At 37.2% G+C, this 25,107-nt stretch overlaps 1 protein-coding gene across 1 annotated transcript in view; it reads left to right on the forward strand.

Moving 5' to 3' along the window:
• Positions 1 to 13,258: 13,258 nt before the first annotated feature.
• Positions 13,259 to 25,107, forward strand: part of LOC113108453 (fibroblast growth factor 14) — a 115,435-nt gene continuing 103,586 nt past the window's right edge. Inside the window, exon 1 of the mRNA XM_026271598.1 lies at positions 13,259 to 13,430. Within this exon, the coding sequence (XP_026127383.1) occupies positions 13,340 to 13,430 (91 nt within the window). The 5' untranslated portion in view covers positions 13,259 to 13,339. The remainder of the gene's footprint in view (positions 13,431 to 25,107) is intronic.

The following is a 25,107-nucleotide window of genomic DNA, read 5'->3' on the forward strand; positions in this document are numbered from 1 at the left end:
TCGACGAGTGTTATGATACAAAGCGCTTCTCATGATCGAAAAGTCAGGCATAGCTAATCGATAAAATTAATAAATAATAAAATTAAGTGCACTTGTCATTTTAAAATATTTATTTGATAAAATTTTAGACCTTTAACATGACATGATATAGTCATATATGGTTGTATGTCAGACATAATTGGTTTAATGCTTTTATTTAGATTTAAACTTGTACGGGCTATTATAAGAGGGAAATAATAAAAACGAAATTACAATACAACTCGAATAAAATAAAAATAACATAAAGCAGTAAATGAAAAATAAAATACAATAAAAAGAGGAGCTAAAAGATTAAATGAGTTGTACATGCTTAACCGTAAAGTGACACTAGCGGTTATGATTCACCATTGAACCGTTACACAGCATATGGCACCACTTAATTAAATAAGAATATAATCTTCTAGAGATATAGAAAAACATTTTATCTGGTTTTATCTTTAAGATTTACAACCTGTCTTGCATGAAATACGCGTCATCTTGTGATGTATCTTTGTGTTCAGATTTTATCATTTCATCACATTCCTTTCTCTCATCCGTCATGCTAGTAGACATTACATGCTTATTTCTTGCAGTTTTCTTATTCTCTGCGTCCCCATGTCTCTCTTCTGAAACTGGTGGCTGAGAGGATCCCTTTAATAACACATAATATGAAAAACTCAGAGTATGCACGCTGAAGGATTCACTCATTCTCTTTAGTGATGCTTTAGTCTTTTTTTCAGAGCCAAGACTGAAACAGAAACCATAAAGTCCGATGTAAATGTTTAAATATTATAGAAGTCATTGAATATTTAATATTATATTGTTGTATATATTATACATTTTCTTTACATAGTAATTTCTACAGTCAGCTCCTCCGCTGGTCTGCATTATATGGCATTTTGTCGAGAAGCATGTGATCTTCTCTTTTGACTCTTGTTCAAGCTGGTAATGACAGAATGATATCTCAAATTTGTTTACTAGGAAGACGAATATGCATCCGTTTCCCAAGCTTTCCATTTTTGACAATTATACGGTGGAAATGTCGACATCTGCTGGTAGTTCAGCTTTCCTACCTGTCGTTTCTTCAGCTTGACAAGAAGATGGTTATAGGTTTTTGGTGGAGTTGTGTTGATAGTTGGTTTTGCGGATTTAACCTGGAAATATTATGCATATGATAACTGTAGTTATGCTGTAGTTTTTATTGTACCCAAAACCCAAACAAACATACCAAAGATTTGTATAGCTCTTAAGCACTTCCTGCTAAGCATGGTATCAACATGAAACTCCATGAAACTCCAACCACTGAATAATCTAAAACATATTCCTATTGTACTATATCCTAAACCAGCCACTTGCCATTGTACCTTGTTGTACCTGCATCTCATAGCAGTTTTTGTCCCATCTGTATTGCAGATATTTATTAACACAGGGCAAAACGGGTTGGTAAGCTTGATGTTGCATTTCTTTGCATGCTATAGCCTGAATCCACCTGCACCAGAAGTCACAATGAACAGAGATAGGAGTTCAGCTTGAGTTTTGAGCCAGTCATGTGGTTGTTGCCATGGCAGCCATTCAGAAAGAAAGTACAGCTTTGCTGGTCTACATTTATGAAATGATACTCATAGAGACAGCTACTGTAAATGGGACCCATTCATTCAGTTTGATGAACATTTATTTTCCTAAATGCTTCTGCTTGCCTCTTTCCTGCTATCAAACTTTTCTTAAGTTAAAGCCTGCAGCTCCATTGAGAGGGCACTCTCACCCATTTAAAAGATGGCCTACATAGTGTCCTTGTCCGATATGAATATTCTGTGTCCTGCAGGGCTCTGTTGTTTTAGGAGAGCATGCTTGGAAAAGCTGTAAACCGTCTAATATACTGTGTGATCCCAACAGAATTTAAGCAACCTTTTAATCTTGTGTAACCTTTTAAGAGGTGGCACAGATCTCATATGCAAGTCAAGGCTAATGTTATGTGATGTTTTTTTTTTTTATCTCAAGGACAGTGAGAGTGGAGATTGTCCCAGCTTTCACTGCCTTTGCCATTTGACATTCAGCTAAAGATGTGGGTGAATGTAAGTAGATTATTTCTTGTCACAATCATAATATATAATCTTAACACACACACATACATTTATGTATTTATATATATGTGTGTGTGTGTGTGTGTGTGTGTGTCTGTGTGCATATACATATATATCATTATACATATATCTATTTTGGATGCAGTGAATCGATTTGATAGCCCTAATTTTAATATTTATTGGTATTCAATTTATATAATAATTATAAATAATAATAAATTTTATTTGTAGTGCGCCTTTCTTACACTCAGCGTGCTATAACATGGTAAAACATAACAATAAAATAGAAGAATAAAACAATACTCCAAATCCAGAGAAAAAATAAAAATAATGATAATTATAACTTAAATACCTCACTAAAATATACTTTTTAATTAATCTCTGAAAACAGTTAATAGATGGAGCATTCCTAATCAAAGAAGGCAGTGAGTTGACCTTTCTCCTATAATTTTAAGTTTATAATGGGGCTGAAAAAAAAACATAAGAGAGTGGAGAGGCCGAGCAGGTATGGATGATGTAACCAAGCTACAAAAATATTCTGGTGCCAGCCCATGTACTGCTTTCTAAGTTAAAACAAGAACTTTAAAATCAACACATGATTGTACTGGAAACCAGTTAAAAAAGTACAGGGGTAATGTGTTCATGTGATGACATCAATACACAAGCAGCAGAGTTATGTATATGCTGCAGCCTCTTAAACAGATTTGCCGGTAGACCTGCAAATAGTGAATTGCAATAATCAATCCTAGATATTATAAAGGTGTGAATAAGCCTCTTAGCATCAGGCAAAGAGAGAAACGGTCTTATGTGTGTAATGTTTCCCAGATGATAAAGAGCTAAATGAGTATTAAAAGTCAACTGTGCATGAAAAATAACACTCAAGTTCCACACCTGCTCAGAAAGGGAGATCAGGCTGTCATCCACTGTCAGTTTGACTGTATTGCATTTATTAACAGAAGCTGGAGTGCCAAATAATAAAATGTTACTTTTAGAATAGTTTAATTTAAGAAAATTCTATCTCATCCAGGCCTTTATTTCCAATAAACAAGCAGATAAAGTTTTAAGCTGGAGTGTAACATCAGATTGAGTACTAATATAAACCTGGGTATCATCTGCATAGCAGTGATAGTCCAGACCATACTTCTGAATAATCTGTCCAAGAGGCAGCATATAAATACTTAAAAGAATAGGACCCAACACTGATCCCTGAGGTATGGCCTGTCGTAATGGAAGTCTGAGATCTATTTGTACCAGAATAGACAGTGTCACACAGTGTGTGTGTGTGTGTATGTGTGTCTGTGTGTGTGTGTCTGTCCCCTTTTAGATTATTGAAATTAAAAGAAGTGTTTTGTACATTCCGTGTTTCCTCGCAACACACATATTGTGACAGAATCTCCGACCTAAAACTGTTACCTGTTACTGTTACTCTCCATTTAGTTTTTTTTTTCTCCGTCTTTTTCTTTCTGTTGTGTTGCCCTTATGGATCCCCTCCTGTCCCCCGAATTCCTCCTCCTCCTGCTGGAACAGGAAGGACGTTCTCTCAAGATCATACCAGGCAGTCCCTGTTGCTAGCTCACATCACCAGCTACCTTGACGATGCGCTCTGTGCTTTCTGTGACGCAAGCCTGAATGCCGAGTGCAGAGCGTTGTCGTCCGAAGATGGTCCTCGGGAGGAATTCACCACATTCGTGGAGTGGACTCTGGCAAGAAACGAGTCCCCTCTCATCCATCTTCCCCATGAAGGATCTTGCCAGGTCCCCTCCGAACCCAGAGCACAGCCCACTATCTCCTCAATGTGCGGAGAGAATGCCTGGGCTCACCGATGACAGAGAGCCATTGCCCAACCCGTCAGACCAGGTGCGAGAGCCGGCTACAGTGCCCACCACAAGGGAGAGTGATGTGGATGTTCATAGAAAGTGCCTTCCAATGCCTGCTCCTCGAAAATTACTCCACTCCTCTGGCTCCATCAGGCTCCTTCATCCCCTCAGCTCCACCTCAGTCCTCTGTCGCTCTGGTTTCACTGCAGCCTCACGGAATCACATTTCCGCATAAGTCGCCGGTGCCATCGTTCCAGCTAGGACCTCTGGATCCTCCCCCATCGCCCTGGCTCTTCAGCTCTCCGTCTCTACCTCAGGCTCCTCCTCCACCTGCTCCGCCAACATTGGTCGGCTCCTCCCACCGTTGGCTCCACCTTGGGCGGTCATTATGACTGAGGCCTGTGTCCTGCTGTGCTCTTCCTGCTCCGAGCTCCTCCTGTCTCCTCCCTGGCTCCTCCCTCCGTGGTCTCTGTCTGCCGCCCCCCTCCGATGGATCCATCCTCCACCAGAACTTCCCCCCATCTCCCATCCACGCCCCCCTCTGTTGTTACTACAGTGCGAGGACGCACCTTTCGGGAGGGGGCATTATGTCAGAACTATGGTCTTGTCTATAGCCCCTTTCACAACCCACGTTGGACCCGGAAAATTGGTGGAACATTGCCAGGTCGCCTTCTGTGTGAACGCAAACACGTCCTGGGATTGATCCTGGGATTGATCCCGGGTCGGGGACCTAGTATCATTGCCGGGTTCAGTCCTGGAACGAGCACTGTGTGAACAAAAGCTAGAACTAATGCCGTAAAGGGTGTGTTGTAGTGATGACGCACGTTATCGCACGACTCTTTTACCAGTTGTTTTGAAGGCAGATCAATGTTCACGACGAAACAAATATGTGCGAATTGCAATGAAGCAGAGATCAGTTAGTTCCTCACTTTCCACAAAATTTCCTGAAATCGTTCGCCAGCTTAAGAAAAAAAAGATAACGTGCCTAGCGTTTTCATCTCGTACATTACATGTCACACACTGATGTCTTTACGGGACCTTTACGGGTTGTGTGTGAACGCATGTACATATTCCGTGTAATCACTGGCAGTGCAAAATCTAGCGACCCGGGACCAATTGCTGGAACACATTACCCGTGTATTTTCCGGAATCGCAGTGTGAAAGGGGCTAAAGTGTGTTTTTGCCCCTGTGACCCAGTTTCTGTCTTCCATGGTTTGTTAATTGTTTCTAGGAGTTTAAAACCCCAGTCTTTTGAGTTCATGTTTGTCGGAGATTGTTTATCTATGTATGTGTGTGTGTGTATATGTGTGTGCTGTTGTTTTTGTGACATATCAGGACACAACTTTGTATAATGACATGGGTATGACACCGGTATTACAAGGAGAGGGTGACTAAGGAAGACATAACCCATGTCCCCATTTTTTAAAATGCTTATAAACCATACAGAATGAGTTTTTTTGAGAAAGTAAATATGCACAAAGTTTCCTGTGAGGGTTAGGTTTAGGTGAAGGGCGATAGAATATACAGTTTGTAAAGTATAAAAACCATTACGCCTATGGGATGTCCCCAATTTTCACAAAAACAAACGTGTGTGTGTGTGCGTACATGTGCCTGTGTGTTGTGTGCTTCTGTTTACCCCTTTAGATTATTGAAATTAAAAGAGTTTTGTGTATTTTATGTTTCCTCGCAACACGCATATTGTGACACCTGAGAACTGTTGCTTAGTTACTTGGATGCTTCTGTTGTATCGGTGTGGTTCATGTAAACATGAACTGTACTCCATTTGTCACTTCAAGCAGCAGTGATTATGTTCATATAATGATTAAGGAAGTGCAAATTATTCTCTTGACTTTTGATTTAGATAGCAGTGAGTCATCTCTTGGCCTTTTCTTCAGAAATGTGTGCAGTTTTATGAACTGTTATAATATTGACAGTGGTTAACTTACAGGGTTTGATGGCATGAAGAACGCAATATAACTTGCATTTGAAAAGGAGTCTAGATGCATGAGTAATGATTTAAATGGATTTTAGTGCTGTAGAGTTTCATAGACCTATTATGTGTGTGCTTGATAAGTACAGTCTTTTTGTTTTGATATAAAATTCACAGTTCAGACATTAGTTATCTGATAAATATGTAGAGTACAGGGCTACTGTAACTGTCACACGTTGTGAAAATGTATGTCTGAAAGAGTTCCCTCACTACATGTTGGTTTTGTTTTTTTACAATATGACAACTTCCTTTATTATTAGTCACTCATTCTCTACTGAGGTCAGAGTTTATGGCATCATGACTTAAACACAGGCAATAAAATGTTATGTGTCTAATTTGTAGCTTAGGTGAGTAATGACGCTGTCCAGACTGCTGCAAGCAGGATTACAAGATGGTGAAACTCTCAGGAGACTGTCAGAATTCTGATAGTGCTCATTCTGTTTGTAATTTTTTTTTACAAGGAAGAGTTGATTCAGTACCAGAAATTCTGTTATGACATTTATTTCATGTTGTTTCATATCAGTATGATTGACTTTCTTCAAAGAAATGGTCTGAATAATGTTTATGTTCTATAAAAAAAGATCTTTCCCTTACTTACAAAATATGCTTAGTTAACTTCAAAGGTGATATATTTGTGATGCTCTAAGATGCTGCCTTGTATGATTGAGCAGACAGTAACAAACAGCCTTTTCTATGTAATAAGTTTGAACAAGGTTTTGATGAATATATATATAAAACTGCTCCCCGGGTGCCGCAACATAAATGGCTGCCCACTGCTTTATTTTATTTTATTTTATTTTATGTGAAATTAGCAAGCTTTTCTTGAGGATGCCCTATTGAAAAAAAAAAGAATAAATAAATCTCATCAATTTCTAAGTTGCTTCTCTCAGAAAGCAGTGAGACTGAAAGACCTTTGCATTTTCTCAGCAAAGTCTCAGCCTGTTCTCCTGACAAATAGACTTTAGCAATCTCATGCTTCAGAAGATGTCAATAATATCTCAATTGTGCTCAGATTTGCCAAGATATCGAAGTCATCAATCAAAAGCCAGAGATTTCAGTTTCCAGTACCAAATTATCTGAGCTATGTGATCCACATTATTTATCTCGCTACTCTTACTATATGTCAGCAATTGACTTATTTGTGTCTATTTTAGTTTCTTATAGGGAATTTCAGGAAGAAAATCTGAAACAATGTTAAGTTAATACTTAAATGATTTATTACTGAGAGCTTCTTTAAATCTCCAGAGCTATGACATTTAAGGAATTGGATTTGCTCTGGGATGGTGTGTGGGCTTTTTAGCATCAGACTGTTAAACTGGTAGACTTAAAAAACAAGCTTTCTCTTCATTCTGTCATTATCTTTATGTTCCAATGTAATATTAATGATTAATAATGTATTATAGTTGCCATAATTAAAAACTCATAATTTGTGCCTGTTGTAAGATGAGTCAGGATGAATCATCTTTTCTGATGATCTTTTCTTTCTGCTTGACATACATAAGTTGCTTTCCTTCCTTATCAGTGTCTTGAGAATCTGTGTGAAAGGGACCGAAAGCCTGAAAAAGTCTCAACGGTGGTGAAGTTCCAGTAAATTAGCTCCAGGGAAACTCAGAAGGGAGCGGGCAAAGCCAGGCATCATTAGCTGAAAGCATCTTTGGTAAGCTCCTTTCCCCAAAGATGATGCCCATGTGCAAAAATTCCCTCTTGCGCAATTGGACCTGTTGGTGTCTAATTATCAAGCGTGGTGTATGATCTATTCCTAGCCTTCTGCGAACTTCAAGAAGCAAACGAACATCGGCTGCAGGAACATACGCCTTTAATGATGGCCAATGTAGTTGTTTGTTCAGTACTGTGAAACAGAAAATTGCCCTGTACTGTTACACTATTGTGCCAGCCCTGAAGAGACATGTACAGTACATGAATGTTAGAGATATTTATTCCTAATTTCGTGTTAGTATTGTCGTCTGTTTTCTACAAATGTCATGGAAGCTGGAAGCGTGGCACACTCTCAAGACATTTGAACTGACAACGTTGCCAGATACAAATACTCATTGTTCCCTGTTGTTTTGCTGGGGAGCACACTGGTCTCTACTGAGAATTAAGGGCCAGACGTACTCCTTCAGGAGCCTGTGAGATCTGTGTTTTTCTCTCACTGTGATGGAAAGTGATCAAGGCAACAAGTCCCAGGAGAGGTAACGTCTAGTGATGGTCACATCCTCGACATCCTCGACAGGATCTCTCGCTGCTGAGGAGACATGTTTAGGAAGTGTGCTCTTATTAACAGTGCAACTGAAAACTGTCACCTGTGCCAGCTGTTTACATATGCACATCAATAATGCAGCAGAGGACACCATGAATAATAACTTAATTTCTAAATGTTTTATTTTATTATTATTATTAATTTTTTTTTTTGCTTTATTATCTTAATCTCTAGAGCAAGCATCCATATGCAATTTGAAAAAAGTAAAGAAAAAAAAACTATATATATATATATATATATATATATATATATATATATATATATATAATGTTAAAGTCATATAGGGACCTTAATATTATAAAGACTTTTTATAAAAGGAGAGGCCTTTAAAAAAAACAAAACAAAAAAAAAATTTTTTAGAATACTTAGCAGTACACTAGCAACCAAATAGGTACACATTTTATTTATTTATGGATAAGTTATAAGTTATGGATTTTCATTTATCGTGAAAAAATTTAGAGTGAAGTGAAATGTCACTGCATGTATGACAAATTTGTGTAGAAATTGAAAAAGCGATATGCAAAACAACTAATGGGCAATTGTTTGCTATGGACATTATTAATTGAAAAAAAAGTTATAAATAATGCATGTTTAATATTATTAAAAAAAATAATGAATATGTTGAAACTATGCTGATTAAATAAGAATTTAGTATTTTACATTTTATTTTAGGTTAAAATAATATAAGGATATTACATGTTGCATACAGAGACATCAAATGATCGTGTGTGTTTGATAGCAGAGATTGTCTTTTTGAATTCAGATTTATTTATCTGAACAATATGTTACTGATTTTACTTGCAGATTTTTATATCTATGCATCACAGTAAATACTGTGTACACACGGCGAACCTCAGCAGTCCATATGGAATGGTTTCCACGTTGAGTGATGGAACATGTTTGAGCTGGTTAGGACACTCCCTGAGAGATGATTATCATGGAGCATGAACAGTTCTTATTTAGAACAGCATCATTAAAGTACTGCTGTGGGGAAATATCCATGGGCATAGTCAAAGAACTGCATATGTCAAGTCATCTGATGGAAAGGGAAAAAGTGCATCAGCAGCGCAGGGACGGTGAGGACGATGGACAAATATGGCCACCATATCCATTGCGGCTCAATCACTACTCTGCTTTTAAAGCAGCTCTGACAGTAAAAGGTCTAACTTGCCTCAGGCTCTACCAACGACAGTTTTTTTTTTTTTACGTTTTATGTTTCACTTGCATTACGCTCTCACTCTTGGCTACTTTTGGATAAGTCACATATTTCTATAATCCCACAATATTTCATCTCTCATGCTACGCAGCCTTGATTTCGAGGTGATGTAGGCCAAACGGAGTGCCAAATGAACAGGAATTAGCATTTGAATGGGTGACAAATTCAATCAAGGTTTTGTGTTAGACTGTTTGTGGATCAGATAGTAAAATGCTTGTTAGATTTCATTAAGTTACAATTCTTCATTCACTACATGAAACATTATCTGAAGAACTGGTCCAGATAGAGACTTTTAACATGCATGAGTGACATAAATTGGAATGAATGTAGAATCAAAACCAAAGACTGTAAAAGCAGGCTTATGCCAGCACTGATGCCATGTGTCATTCTGATAAAACATCTCTAAGTGACTGTTGAAGAGGTGCTGTTTCATATGTGTGTGGGATTTGGCAGGTTCAGTACTCTTGCCCTGTTAGTCATACTGTGGGGGCACTTGCACTTTATTTGCCTTTATGAAAATGAACAAAATACTCTTAAAATCGAATTTTCACCTAGTAGCAAAGGTGATTTTGTAAACATGGTCAACAAACTTTTTTTTTATTGTCAGAGATGGCTGGGTCAGCTTTTTCATTATTTGTAGGAAAATGCTTTTACATGCACAGTCACGTTTCTTTTGCAGGGAAGGTCAGGCCCGATATGTGCGGTCGCCTAGGGTCCCGACATACGCAACATTCATTGAAGAGAATTGAACTGTGGTGTCATCCAGTGGCTAGTCATTAGTAAACGTGGAAAGGACAGACTGGAGGGTTGTGCACAAATGAACAGGCTGAGAGGATGTTCAGACACTGTGCTCATCAAATAAAATTCATATTAAAGCTTCATTTGCTGCCCATGAGCCTTTTCCATTGAAGGGGAAAGTTTTGATATAAGCTGTGGGAGTTAAAAAATAAAATAAAAAAGTATAAAAATTATATCCCTTACATAACTCATAATGATGGGGTTATGAATTATGTAAGGGATAAAATGCAGTCAAATGGTCATTATCATAAAATGTACGATGTGATTAGGATCTTAAAGGAATTTCTTTATGATAATGAACAGCTGACTGTATATCATCCCTTTTAATACATGGCTACTTAGCATATAAATAAAAAGATGGCTTCATTAATTTAAGTTGAAATTGTTTAATTATATGAGTAAAACAAGAGCCCTATGCAGAGTGAGCCACAATATGCCCAGATTAACCAATCAGAATAAAGTATTACAGAGTAGTAAATCATTTTTACTCTTTTGCATGTTGCAAGTCTTTAAGCTAAGTTTAATCGATTTTTATTTTTCATTTTTTAATTATTGATGCAAAGGTAAAATGCACTGATAACAACTCATCTTAATCTTCCAGCCTGGAAATTTACTGCATAATCAAAAAGACGTATAATAATGAAGCCTGACAAAATTGTCAGAGGATCTTCCCTTGGGTGCAATGATGTTTTACATTACATGAAACAGATCAATACGAGGTCTGGCAGTAAGAGCAGCGAAGAAAACCTCAGTACTGCATTACCCCTTCAAGTCTCTGCAGACACGTATCTGCAAAATCAGGGCAAAATATTGTCTTTATAAAGTGCTGTTACCAAACTCCTTGTCACAAAGATGACATGCATGGTTCAAACAGTGACAGAGCACTATGGTGTTTAAATCTGATACACTCTGCTCACCTTTTAAAGATTTACAGCAATGTGTTGTTGCTTTAATCAGGGAAATGGCCCTTGCTTCGGTGACTCATAGGTTTGGGTTTTGTGATCGTCTTGTAGTGGGAATGATTGGGTTGTGTCAGACTTTCTGTGGGGAATTTAGTCAAGAAACACTGCGCCTCAAAGGGGCCCACTTCCCTGTAGACCTAGACATCACAGAAGAGTGGCAAGTCACGAGCTGAACAAAAGTAGGTCGTTAAAGTAGATTAATGTAGTAAATCAAAGTGTGGAGCATCCTGTTAATTGAACGCTGCTCTTTTGTTTTGTTCTAGGAAAACCATTATGTGAAAGACAGCATTATCATATTGACAAGGAACCTGTTATTTAAGCAGGTTATGAATCTTGTTAAATGGTTTTAATGCCTTTAGAATACAAATTTTTATTTTGTGCAAAAATATTTTCCTTATAATGTTATTTTGTTGGTAAATAGGCACATTTTATAAAATGGAACATTGTGTTGCTGCAATGCCTATATTTATCACCAATAGAAGGTTTATGTTAAATTATTAATAGTTGGCTAGATTGGAATAGATTTTTGGTGCATGCAAACATGTTCTTTATTGTAATCAATGGTTCCATAAGAAGCATTCAAACATCCATGAAAAATTTCAATTGCTCAAACATCCATGAAAAATTTCAATTGCTCAAAAAGAGTTGCACAAATAGCTAGTTCTGGAAAATGGTTCCTCAGATTATAAAAATCTTTTTTAAACTAAAAATTGTAAGAAATGTTCAATGAATTTTTAATCTGTGGCATTTCAACGAAAACCACGTTGTAGAACTTAAAAAAATTAAATAATAATAATAAATAGTTAGACCAATTTTGCGGCCAGATGCTGCAATAAACTACGTCATACCCACACCTTGAACTGTTTTCCTCCTAGAACATTTCTAAATTCTACAAAAAAGTACTTCATCGAAAACACAATAGCGGTTTATGCCTGCAAACGAATAAAACGTAAAATGTAAAATAGGCTACTTTTGAGCAGTGGCTCAAACGAACAGGTCTGGTTCAAAGGAACCGATTCCATTCACGAAACATTTGTAAATCCTTTTGAGAATGAAACACTAAGGTCTGATTTTTTTTTTTTTTTCGATTTGTTAATCAGTTTTTCACGAAGAAAATTTATATGGCGTAACAAACATACAGGTTTTAAATGATGGTGGAATCATACTGTTAGGCTACACATTTTTTTTTTAAATATTAAAATTCACTTACCACTACAACTTAATTTATATAAAGTAATCGAGAACATAGTGGTAATAGGCAAATATTAACTGCTACAAGTGCAGCAGAATGAAGCGTAAAATGCGAAAGACTTTTTGAGCGATGATTCAAACGAACCGCTACACCGAAACGAGCCGTTCGAACGAACCGATTTGCTAAAATGCACCGGATTTCCCAACGCTACTCTATTCCGAAATGCCGAAAGCGTCAGTGATATGCCAGAACCCAAACCACGTGTTTTACGTAATGGAAAGGCAATCTTTCAATTCAGCCCCTCCTCCTTCTCGTCTATATCCAACACAGATCCAAGGCAAAGAGGAATACGTGAGAGATACTTTTCGGGAGGCAACGGGATCAGTAATGCACAGGTGAAACATCAAGCCGCACTCCAACCCCATCCTCAGCATCAGCATCAGTGCAGTGCTTTCACATTGATGAAAGCTCATGGATATTACTGACCAGCAGCAACAGCAACAGCAGAAGCAGCAACAGCAACAGCAGCAGGTTTTAGGAAGACTTCCCTGAGAGACACTGAGCTGATGCTGGAAATGTGCGCTTTGCTCGGAGGTATCGCTGCTTTTAAATGGGATGCATCCCCTTCAGGCTTCTGATGCCGTGCACATCCATCCACCCTTCATTTGAGTGATGAACTAACAGAGAACGCAAAGATCCGCCGTGTCTTTCACGTTAGTTTATAACGGGCTGCACGTTCCCCCTCTGCAGCACATGCAATTTATAGAGTAGCCTATCTATTTTTATGACCGACCAACCTTTATTACTAAGAAGAATACCTTTGTTTTGCCAGGTCTAAAGAGAATATTTTACCTCTTGCATGAAGACGCTAGGATAGTAATACATATTTTTCTATGACACTACTGGAAAACTGAGCATCCCATTGTGTTCTTATTATTATGCAACTGCAGGGATCTGTTCTTTATCAGGGTGTCTAAGCTGTTGGATCGCTCCTCGCCCAAATCAATGTGGTTTCTTTGGAACATTTTCAGCAAAGGAACGCATATGCTGCAGTGTCTTTGTGGCAAGAGTCTTAAGAAGAACAAGAACCCAAGTGGTAAGAGCCATTGCGTCTTCTTCCCCTCTATGTGTGCTGATCTGCAGTCAAATTTGTGCAGCAAGTCAGTGAATGCAGGCAAGCTGAGGATAACTTGAGCACTAGTGGTGAGAGCAATCATAGATATTACAGCCGAAGGCTTTAACACCCAACTTTTATTTTTCAACTAAATCCCACAGGTATGTAGTGTTAAGACAGGTCGAACAGTCTTACTCGGGCCATATGTGTGTGAAACATGCTTTTTGGTTCATTTCAGGGATGCTGCAGCATCCTTCTCAGTCCTGCATCACTTAAAGTGATGCTGCTCTCTGGCTTTCGTGTGCAGCATTTATTCTAACGTGATTATGTGCTGTGCAAAGACCTCATGTCATTTGTCTCTTTCTCCTCATTATAGGAGATCATTAGCTTGCAGTTTATTCCAGTCAAAACATACATACAGCTACCCTGTTGTTTCTCAGCAAGATGGATACAGTTCAGTTTGTTTCGACACACATTCCCCAAAAACAAATCACAACAAGGCGGTCTGCAGGGCACACTTGCGCAGTTTTAATTGAACAAAGCTGTTGAGAAATACGGACACAAAGGAAAACTGTGCAGAGCGTGAGGGGACGGGTGGGAGTCCTAAGTTGATGTTGACACCTTCTTTCCTAGATGTTGACACTGCAGCGTAGTAGATCATAGCAGTTTTCCCATGCTGACATGACACATTTTTCCATTGCTCTGTCATTCTTGACACTGTGTTTGCTTTTATTATAATACTATAGCACATCATTGTATATTCCAAAAGCATCAATGTGCAGCGATAACACATAATAACGTTTTGGAATTTTTTTGTCTTATTGATAGAAAATACCTAACAATGTGCAAAATATCACACATTAATTGATTTGATTAAATCCTGCAGAAATTTTATTGGTAACACAGATAGGTAAAGAGCAAATTTATCAGGCAAATCTCTGTTCAAATGAAAGCTGTTACTGTAAAATACAGTTTAGGATCAAAGTTCAATCACAGCTAGCAGTGATTGTCTTTCTCTAGCAGTAATGTCCAGGGTGACGTGTTAAATATGAAATGAAACCATAATTTTCTTTACTCTGTCAGTGATTAGAAGTAGCAAAGCATGAGGTTTTTGATTAGTTTACCATGGCTATTACGGTCTTAGCTGCATTACATTAATGAAGAGAGCAGAGTGCAGCCGGGGCCTGCTGGTTATAGTCTACTGCACACAGACTGTATTTTTAGAATCACAACATGCAGCAGGGGCCGCATGAAGTGTAGTCACTGTAGTTTAGTTCTGTTGTATTCAACATCTCAGTCATATCACTTAGCACCTTCTTATATGAAATGTTCCCTTGATGATCTTGCTTCTTTTTTTGGGGGAGAAGTCACAGGCAATGTTTTTCCAGAGTTTAAAAAAAGTGGTTTCAATGGCCGGCTTCTGTTCCAGCAGATGGCACTTTCTGATAGCCTTGTGTTGGCTAATGTTTTCCTGGCAGGGACAAAGTCTTGCACTTGGAAATTTGGATTGCAATGAAGGTTTGTGTTTGCTGATGCTGTAGGACTGGGGCAAACACAGGTTGGTTCTCAACCTGCTGGAATCTGCGCGTGGTGTTACAGAACTTGTAAGCAGGGATGCAAGTGAAGGGCTGCATATAACCTTTCATTCATGAATGCCTGTCATGGCTGCAGCTTAGTTTTTGGTTATTTTATAAGTGTAGAAGACTCATAGGATTCACTTTGACTAGACAATCTGTTCTCAGATGACATTTATTTATAGAATAGTTTGTCATAATGCTGTTAGATCATTCCTCGAAAAAATATTAAATGAAAGAGCTTTTACACACACACACACACACACAAACACAAACTTAAAAAATTTCTTCCTGCATGTTTCTGCATCACAACTTGTAGGGTCAAAGAAACATACACACATTCAGTTCAGCCTGTACCAACTACTGAGACTTTTAAAGGCATAGTTAACCCAGAAAATAAAAATTATTATTATTATTATTATTATTATTATTATTATTTTTCATGATTCACCCTTATGTCAATCCAAGAATCAAGACTGTTAGAGTTGTCTTTAGATTATGCATGACCAAATTGCAGCAAAATTGCACCAAAAACTTTGTGTGTGTGTGTGGAATTAATGTGACATCCAGTTGCTGAATTAAACTGTATGATGCATTAGTCCATTTATCTGGCTGTTCCTCTAGTTTATTTCTCTGTTTATTGTAGGATGGGTGTATTATGTCTCTATTGTGGACTCTCACTGACTATCAGTATAATCTGAGATAGCGGTCCAGTCTTGCTGTAAGCCATCCTTCGTTTTTTTTTGTTTTTTTTTTGTTCTTTTGATCAAAGCGTCCTCAAACTCTGCTTAAAAGCCCAAATAGTCTGCTACCTACTAATCCACTGTGGTCAAAACAGCGGCAGTAATAACTCATAATGGAAATTTCATGTTTGTCAGGACCGTTTCATTCTCCATTTAAAATAAAAGAATGTGGCTTATAGTGGAAACACAGGAATTTTAAACATTATAAACACCATCTTTGTCAGATATACAATGATTGAATATTTTGCTTAAAGGTACATTTAGCTTCTTTTGTGCTTTATAGGCCTTAGCGTGAATAATGGGGAGAATTTTTTTTTTTCGAGGTTCTTACATGTGCATAATTCGCTTTTATGATGTTAGGATGCTGTGGGTGATTGCCTGATCATGACCAAGTAGTAGCTAAGATGCTCTGAGTGATTTTAAGTGTGTCGCTGTGTGGTTACTACTGCAGAGTAGAGTAGATGATGGTTGCTTAGGTATTGCTACAATAGTCTGATTAGTCTCAATAGTCCATGCCCATGTTTCTATAATTGCTTGTTTCATAGATATACTTGGGCCCGGCCTTTAATTTGAGTGTGATGTGATGGAAGCTGAAGTCTTCAGTGTCACATTAGAAATCATTCTAATATGCTGATTTGTTGCACAAGAAACATTACTAATTCATGTCAGTGTTGAAAAAAGTTGTGCTGCATAATAGCTTTGTGGAAACTACTTTTTTTTTTTAAACATAATACATTTTAAATAGAGATATTTTGAATCTGAGCCATGGTTAGATGATACTGCTCGCTCTCTTAGGCAAATCTGTATTAGATTTGATCGAAAATGGAAAAAGGACAGACTCCAGGTCTCATTGCAAATGCTAAGAGACTCATTATCTCAATACCAGACAAATGTAAAAACGGCGAAATCAAGGTATTTCACTGAAATTATAAATAAGGAACTGTCATAAGTCAAAAACTCATTTTATCATTATTAATTCCACTTTCAATCCCTTCATTTGCTCTTCTTCAGAAGTGTCTTTGCTATCATGTGATGATTTTCTAAAGGTTTTTTTTTTAATAAGATACATGATTTAAAAATGGGGATAAATCCTGTTCTGTCTGACCCTTTGACTCCCCCTAGTTGCACTGCTGTTTTAAGTAATTTTACTCCTATTACTGAAAACAATTTTATAGAATTAGTGGGTCATCTTAAACCATCTCAAATTATGTGATTCCTCCATATTTTCTTAAACAAGTTCTGGACGTTGTGAGTCCATATCTTTTGACTCTTGATAAATTGCTGCTTAGAAACTGGTACTATTCCTGAGCTGCTAGAACATGCAAGTGTTCGTCCTCTGCTTAAAAACAGGGCATGGATCCTATTGTTTTAGCAGATTTTATGCCCATTTCCAATTGGTCGTTCATTACAAAAATTCAGCAAAAAACTGTTCTTGAACAATTGCAAACTTCTCTAGCTGATGTTTGAGGTTTTTCAGTCTGGTTTCAGAAAATATCACTCTACTGAGACCGCATTGTTGGAGGTTTTTAATGATATACTATTAACATTTGACTCAGGCAACTACGCTGTTCTTGTGCTTTTAGATCTTACTGCCTTATTTGATAATGTTGATCATGCTGTCCTTATTAATCAACTGGAACGCTGTGCTGGCATTACAGGCAAGCATTTGAGTGGTTTAAATCTTATCTTACCTATATAACTTTTTCAGTTAAGATAGGAGATTGTACTTCTAGTGATGCTGCATTAACCTGTGGGGTTCCCCAAGGATATATTTTGGCTCCCATCCTTTTTTCTTTATATATGCTTCCACTTGGTTTCTTTTTTAGAAAATATGGGCTATCATTCCATTGTTATCCTGAAGATACACAAGTTAATCCTATAAAAAGGAATTCAGATGGAATGGATGCTCTTCGGGCCTGTTTGGCAGCTGTAAAGGCATGGTTTTTGCCAAAAAAAAACACATTTATTTCAGTGAGGAAAAAATAGAAATAATTGTTTTTAAACCCTCAGATTCCTTGACTGTTCCCAATCCAAACCTTGGAGGGTTATCATCTTGTTTTAAGCAGTATGAAACATTTTTTTATGTGGTTTTTGATGAACATCTGAAGTTTGATAGGCAGATAAACTCTGTGGTACAATCATCCTTTTTCTTTCTTTTAAAAACTTTAAGAAAGTGACTCATGCTTTTATTACTTCCAGATTAAATTACTGTATCTCACTGTATGCTGGGATTAGTCAAACAGCTTTATCCCAAATTGGTTCGGAATGCGGCAGCTAGACTCTTGACCAGGATTCATAAACGGAAACATATACTCCGGTTTTAAGACTGGCTGCCTGTGCATTCCAGAGTAGATTTTAAAATTTTACTTATTGTCTATACTGTAAGTCCCTAAACGGTATGGCTCCATTATATAGCCTCTGATTTACTGATTAAGCACAATGTAATCAGATTTCTCCGGTCCTCTAACCAGAGACCTGTTTATCCCCAAGACAAAGTGCAGGGGTGATCGCGCTTTTGCTACAATTGCACCAAGACTCTTGAATGATCTGTCCATTTTTATTAGAATGGCTTCATCTGTGGCTATTTTTAAGTCTAAATGAAAAACCATCTGTTGATTAAGGCTTTTAATTCTGGTTGAAGCACTCTTCATCCTTTTCATATTTTTGCTGGATGTTTTATTTTCTTTCTCTCTCCTTGTTCTTCATTTTACTGTTTTTATTTTTCATTGTGTTATTGCAGTTTTTAGTTATTCAGTTGTAAAGCACATTGTTCAACTCTGGTTGTATGTAGTAAATAGTGCTATGAAAATAAAATTGCCATTTCCATTGTAACATCATAGATGTTTTTACTGTCACTTTTGATCAGTTTAATGCATTCCTGCTGAATAAAACTATTATAAAAAAAAAGAAAAAAAAAAGAAGACTGACCCCAAATGCTTGAACAATAGTGTATGATTTGTAGTAATTAATAATGCCTACCACCGTTTATTAATTAAGTGTTATGCAACAAGTTTTCGGGTAAAGTCATTTGTGTATACATACTTAAAGTGAAAGTAGAGACCATTTCATGTATAATAAACTGTACATGGAGTGAGTTTTTGAACCAATAAGATTTAACTGTGAGTTGGGCTGTACAGCTCAGTGCTGCAGAAGTAGAAACCAGGTAACTGTACTCTTGCTCGTTGCCTTCATGGCTAGTTTGGACTCAGATTTACATGCAAGCGGACACAACACAGTATGAATATGATTACCTTGATAGTTCACTTACCTCGTTTCAACCACTGAGCTTATTGTCGTAACTCTGTCTAAGCATTTAGAATTTTGACTGTGTGTAGTTTAAACAGCTAATAAATGTGTTAATACCTTGAGTTACTATTTCCATATCAGCTACAATCTTGAGTCACATCCTACAAATACTGGCTAGAGCACTTTATGCTTTTCTGTACATTCTACTAAATTATGAGCAAAATCAAATCTAGACTTCTGCTGTAATCAATACTCTTTTACTTTGGCTGCCAATCTGACCCTCATCAATATAACAATCCTCTTCATACAGTGATGTCCAGTGCAGGTAAAGGTGCCCTTGAATGTTTAGATGCTCTGCAGTGCTGCCATTAGTGCACTTTAAAAATTACAATCCCGTTTACAAAACTTAGCTTGTGCTGAATTATCTGCCAAGGCCTCTGCTTTTTCTCTTAACATGACACCCTGACCTGTTATCACCTGCTCCTAAATATCATAAAATAAATATTTCACTGCAATCTGCTACAGTGAATCTCTGAAGTGCGGTGTAGTATTTTATGTATGTGAGTACTTGTATTTTAGCTTCCTAATTATTTCCTTTGTGCTTCCCTCTCAACAGACTAACTATCTAACTACCTCTTGCCTGTTGCGTTAATCAGGAACTCTTGGCTAGGTTTAAGGGGACGTCAATGAGGAGTAACTAGAGGGCTTTAGTGGTATGGATGCTGTCAAATGGCCTGTTCGGTGTATTAACACTGACAGTGATTTACAGCAACAAAGTGTCCAGAAGTCATTCATTTTCAATGACAGTTTGCGATTTGAGTCGACATATGTGACCACTGGCAATGCACCAGATTTGAGCAGAGTTCAACTTTATGCAAATGCACAGCAATGCAACGTGTCAGCTAGCGATGTGACTGGACAATATGCAACAGTTGGATACTGCAGTCGTGGTGCCATACTTATTACCAACAAACAATATAACAACTTGCCAACAATGCTTCTAACCTCAACTGCCTTTTCAGTATAGTGTGACTGTAACTCAAATCAGTTTGTCTTCTGTGTATTGTGTATAAACTATTTATTTATTATTATTTTATTTTTTAAGTTCTAAAAGGTGTTTTTTTTGTTGAAATGCCACAGATTAAAAATTCAGTGAACATTTCTTACAATTTTTAGTTTAAAAAAGATTTTAATAATCTGAGGAACAATTTTCCAGAACTAGCTATTTGTGCAACTCTTTTTGAGCAATTGAAATTTTGTTAAGTTTAACAGTTAACTGGCTGCTAGCTTACTTCTTGTGTTAGCAAGTCCAATGCCCAAATGTTTTTTTTTTTTTTTTTTTTCAAAATGGAAAACTCACATTATTATCACACACCATGTGGTCAAATCCACACCACCACACATTAAACTGACATCCACTTGAAGGTCATGATCTTATAATGTGATGAAGAAGATAAATTTTTCAAGATTTCAAGTAGTCAGTTGCCTCTAAATGAAGAATCACCCAGGAAACATTGCAGACAGTGAGTATGTCATAATTGGTGAAGCACAGCAGGGTTTCATCTCATAGTGGCATAATGAATCCTTTTCTCACTATTCATCACTTCCACAAACTACTGGCTCCTTAAACTGTTTCTTTTTCTGCTGTTCATAGCCATGTCAGCATTGTTTTTCTTTTAGTAAACTAGTGGGTTCTGCTATTTCAAATGTTTCTTTTTCTTTTATTCATAGCCTTGTCAGCATCACCTCTTTGTTAGTGGACGTCTTTCTTGTGCACTTTGCACTAAGGGGTAAAAAGATCTTGCTGGATGGTGTAATATCTGAATATTGCAGAAGTATATTTGCTTCATGCACTTCTCATGTTCGTGCAGAAAACATTGTTGCTGTTGAAGTAATATTTGAAATCCGCTATATTGCGAAACATACTAATTAGAAAAGAGCTGAAAATATTATTATGCAGGGTCTTTTTTTGTCGCAACGACAAAAGCAGTTTCAATTCCATTGTGTCAATGTATTGAAACTTTAGTGGTGGTTGTTGTATGACTAAAAGTCCTACTTTTTGAGCTATTTTGCTAAAATTGCCCACAGTTGTCTGATGTAACTGATTGCTGCATTTGCAGGATGCTGCAGGGTTAAGAGTTGTTCTAAGTCTCCGAAAGTGCTTCTTCCACTCAAAGCTGTATTTGCCGATAATATTCATGGCCTGTCTCATGTTTCTCTCTGGCCCCATTAATGGAATAAACTTTACATATAGAGCAGTCCAATTAAAACAAGGATGGACCATGGCCCCTCTGCTACACATTAGATGCAGTGGACATTTACATAAAGCTGCCATCAAGTTGCTCCTGTGGCTCCATGCTGCAGCGTCACATGGCACAGCAAAGCAGGCAGAGTTTGATTGCTCTTGGCCGGCTGCCCTGAAAGGTGGCATTAGCCTTGATACCCTCAGAGGACAAAGCAAGTGCTCTCTGTACTTGCATCCATCAATGCTCAAGGGTTGAACAACAGTCTTGATTAGTACATATGCTATTGTCTATATATCATAAATGCAACATGTGCGATTATAACTTCTTACTTCCACAAGGTTTCAAATACCTCTCTCTCATAGTTTATAAGAGATCTTCTGATTTAATAATATTTTAGCACAAAAATAATAATGTTTTCTTAACACGAATTACCACTGAATTCATTAAGACCGAGAACATAATCTAACAGTTTAGTTTTTTATTATTACTTTATAGCATAATAAATTTTGCAAATGCATTACAAATAGCTCTCGAGGTAAAAGGTGTTAAAACATTAATTTATTACAGTATTTATTTTACATTTAGGCTGTAATTTAGATTGTATTCATGTTTATGCTTTCGTTCCAAGGTTTCCAGAAGACATAAATCTCGGCTGTACTTTTATTGAATGCATTCAATTTGCTGTTACTTAACAGTTGTAATATTTCCCCTTTAACTATTAAGCTATCAAATTTATTTCAGCAGGACTCAGTGTTGCTCTGGAGTCATATTTAACAATATCATTTCAAGGATAAATGATCTGTGAAAGTTTTGCCTTTATTCTGACTGCTGAGGTTCTGTGATGCACTCATATCACATGCAGCAGGAATAAATCATCGTCATTGCATGCACACACAGTAGAACCATAAATCGCAACTGTAAGAAAGGTGTGCTCAACCTTCTTTTTTTATGTTGTCAGAAATGATCCCCACTGATTAAAGTGGATCGTTCTCACATGGCTTGTAACAGCATGTTTGAGAGTGCTTCAATAAATCATACTGCAATTTAGAGGGTCCCAGGTTCCCAGTTCTAGTGTTTCTGCAGTCTTCCATGTCCTGGCCTACTGTAGTTTGATAGGGAATTATGCAGTTGTCCTGTCTCTGTTTTACCCAGGACACATCTCAGCACTATTTCAGCTCTAGAGTCCAGGTCACATGACTGAGCAGGAGCTCCAGTCATTATCTGATACAGTGCTCTGATTTTTGAGCACACCAAGCTTCTTCATGCTCCAGGACATGGATTCACATAAAGCGATAGGCTTTCTAACTCCGATCACACTTTATGATAGAGAGATGTTTTTGTCATGAGATGAGCCATTCAGAACTGAATTGAGAAAGCCTTTTAAATCCTATTTCCATACAATTTGAATTGAGGAAGCACATGAAATGGCGAACTGTAATTATAATTGAAAGAAAAATTTAAATAGAATTTCATTTTCAGTATAAATTACCTGGTAAACATTTTATCAAATGGGGTATTTCCAGAAATATTAGATGATATTATGTATTTTATATATTAGAGTGTAATATATCATTTGTTTCATTCTTTTTATGAAACTGTATGGATCATGAAAACACAACATTTTAAGGATGCACACTATAATGGCACCATATTAGTTGCTGGCCAATGTAAAAAAAAAAAATTTTTTTGATATTTCATTCTGTATCCCTATTTCATCTATTTTTCTATTTAGATCATCTTTCCTGTCATGTAACATGCATTAATGTAAATCTTTAAAAACACTAATAACAACATCCAGGGCCCTATCTTGCACCCAGCGCAATTGACTTTGTACACCGACGCATGTGTAATTCCTATTTTGCACCCGCGCAAAGCGCGCTTTTCCCTCCACAGAAGCACGTCGCTAAACTAGTGAATGAACTTGCGCTACCTGGGCGGTTCAGCGCAAAAAAGGAGGCGTGTTCCGGCGCAAACAATCCCTGGTGCTATTTTGCTGTTCCATTAAACAATTGCGCCACTGACCAGAAAAAACCTAGTCTAAAGTCAGTGGCGCGTTGCGCGTTGTTCATTATGCTATTTTAAGGGCGCATGCTTGACCATAATGTATAGGCCTATAGCGTGCACAACGCGCATACACTTTGCTCATGTAATATACACAGATGCAACAGTTATTTTTACAAATCATAAATTGTTACACTAAAAAAATATTAACACATGAGATGACGGAAATCATTGTGGTGTGACACGAAAATGTGAAAAAATACGCCTGTTTAACCGACGCTATTTTGGGTGGGTTTCTCCCATCCCCATACAACACAACTTCTCTGTCTTTCACTGCTCTTACAAGAACATCAGTCTCCTCGGCTGTGAAACGCTCCTGGCGTGCGCCTGGTAAATACGCCATAATAATAGCAATCCATAGTGGAACTTGCGCACCTGCTTTTAAAGGGAATGTTGGATGACGCTCTGATTGGTTTATTTCACGTTACGCCCAAACCACACCTATGAATAATGAAGCTACTTCAGACCAACCCACTTTAGATTTGCGCCGGGCGCAAGAGCCATTTATCCCGCCGGGAAAATAGCAACAGCGCCGAGACCCGCCCACAAAGTTACTTGCGCTTTGCGCTTTGACACTTGCGTTTCAGATCGTTAAAATAGGGCCCCCAATATTGTTATGCCTTATTTCAATTGTAAAATTTAAAATAACTGATTTTAGGTTTTACTGTTTCACAAAAAAATTATACTAATTTACACAAAATAACTTACCATTTGTAACATCAGTAACAACTTGAAAATAATTAATCAGTCAGAATTTCAATGTCTGTGCATTCCTACTTTATAATGCTGTAATTTAAGTATCCCAATATTTATTGGTTTAAAGTTATTAAAAAAATGGGGTGGACAGAGTTATGCTATATAACAAAAAAAACAAAAAAAAAAACAAACAACAAAAAAAAAAAAACAGCTATTTAGAGAATTATTTTTCTCTATGTATCAGGGAACAACAAATAGGCAGAATTTGATTTGTAACATGTTATTTACGTGTTGTTGCAAATCTTGTGTTAGACCAATGATTATTCTTTTTTTGTGTTGAATTTCTATGAATTGCAATTCAGTAAATCACCTTTTTTCCAGTTCAAGTTCCTGTGAGGTTGAAAGGGAGCTGTTTCATAATTTCAGAAATTTACCCATATCCTGAAAATAAATTTTTAAATAATCTGTTTTCAAAAATGGAAATACTAACCCATTAATTTCACGTGTCAAGTAAGAACATTTTGAAATAGCATGTTCAGTAATATGCAGTAAGCGTATGAGAGGCTGATCTCTCTACACAAATGCCAAACTGCCTGTACAGTTTCATAAACCTGACCAGAGCCTACCAGATGCCTCAAGCATGAGATTTATTTTTGTGTTTTTTTTTTTTTTTTTTTTGGGGCCATGTCATCATGCTTAATGGCTTGGTACATAATTTCCTTTTGAAATGTAATTTGTGGTAATCACATTGACTGAATAGGTCCTGTATATTTGTTACATCAGGCTTGTGTCTATTCAGGCCACATGATAATGGAGTAATTCGGTAGCATGGAGCTTGCACTTACATAACCTTCTTGAAAATAGTACCTTTTATATTCTGCTATAATTGAGCAAAGTTGAGCTAGTAGTGGTGATATAAACAGTCATGTGTAAGATTGACACCCCCCCCCCCCACCAGCATTCTAACATGCTGGAAAACCCCTAAATCGGCACAGCGTAGACCTATACAATAGCTGTGCTACACTAACAGAAAAATATCCGTAGGTTGTATGATTTAGGTGTGTGAGACACCTTATTTTCCCTTTTTGTTGAA

The sequence above is a fragment of the Carassius auratus genome, chromosome 9 (assembly GCF_003368295.1).
Source record: "Carassius auratus strain Wakin chromosome 9, ASM336829v1, whole genome shotgun sequence".
NCBI classification, from domain to species: Eukaryota; Metazoa; Chordata; class Actinopteri; order Cypriniformes; family Cyprinidae; genus Carassius; species Carassius auratus.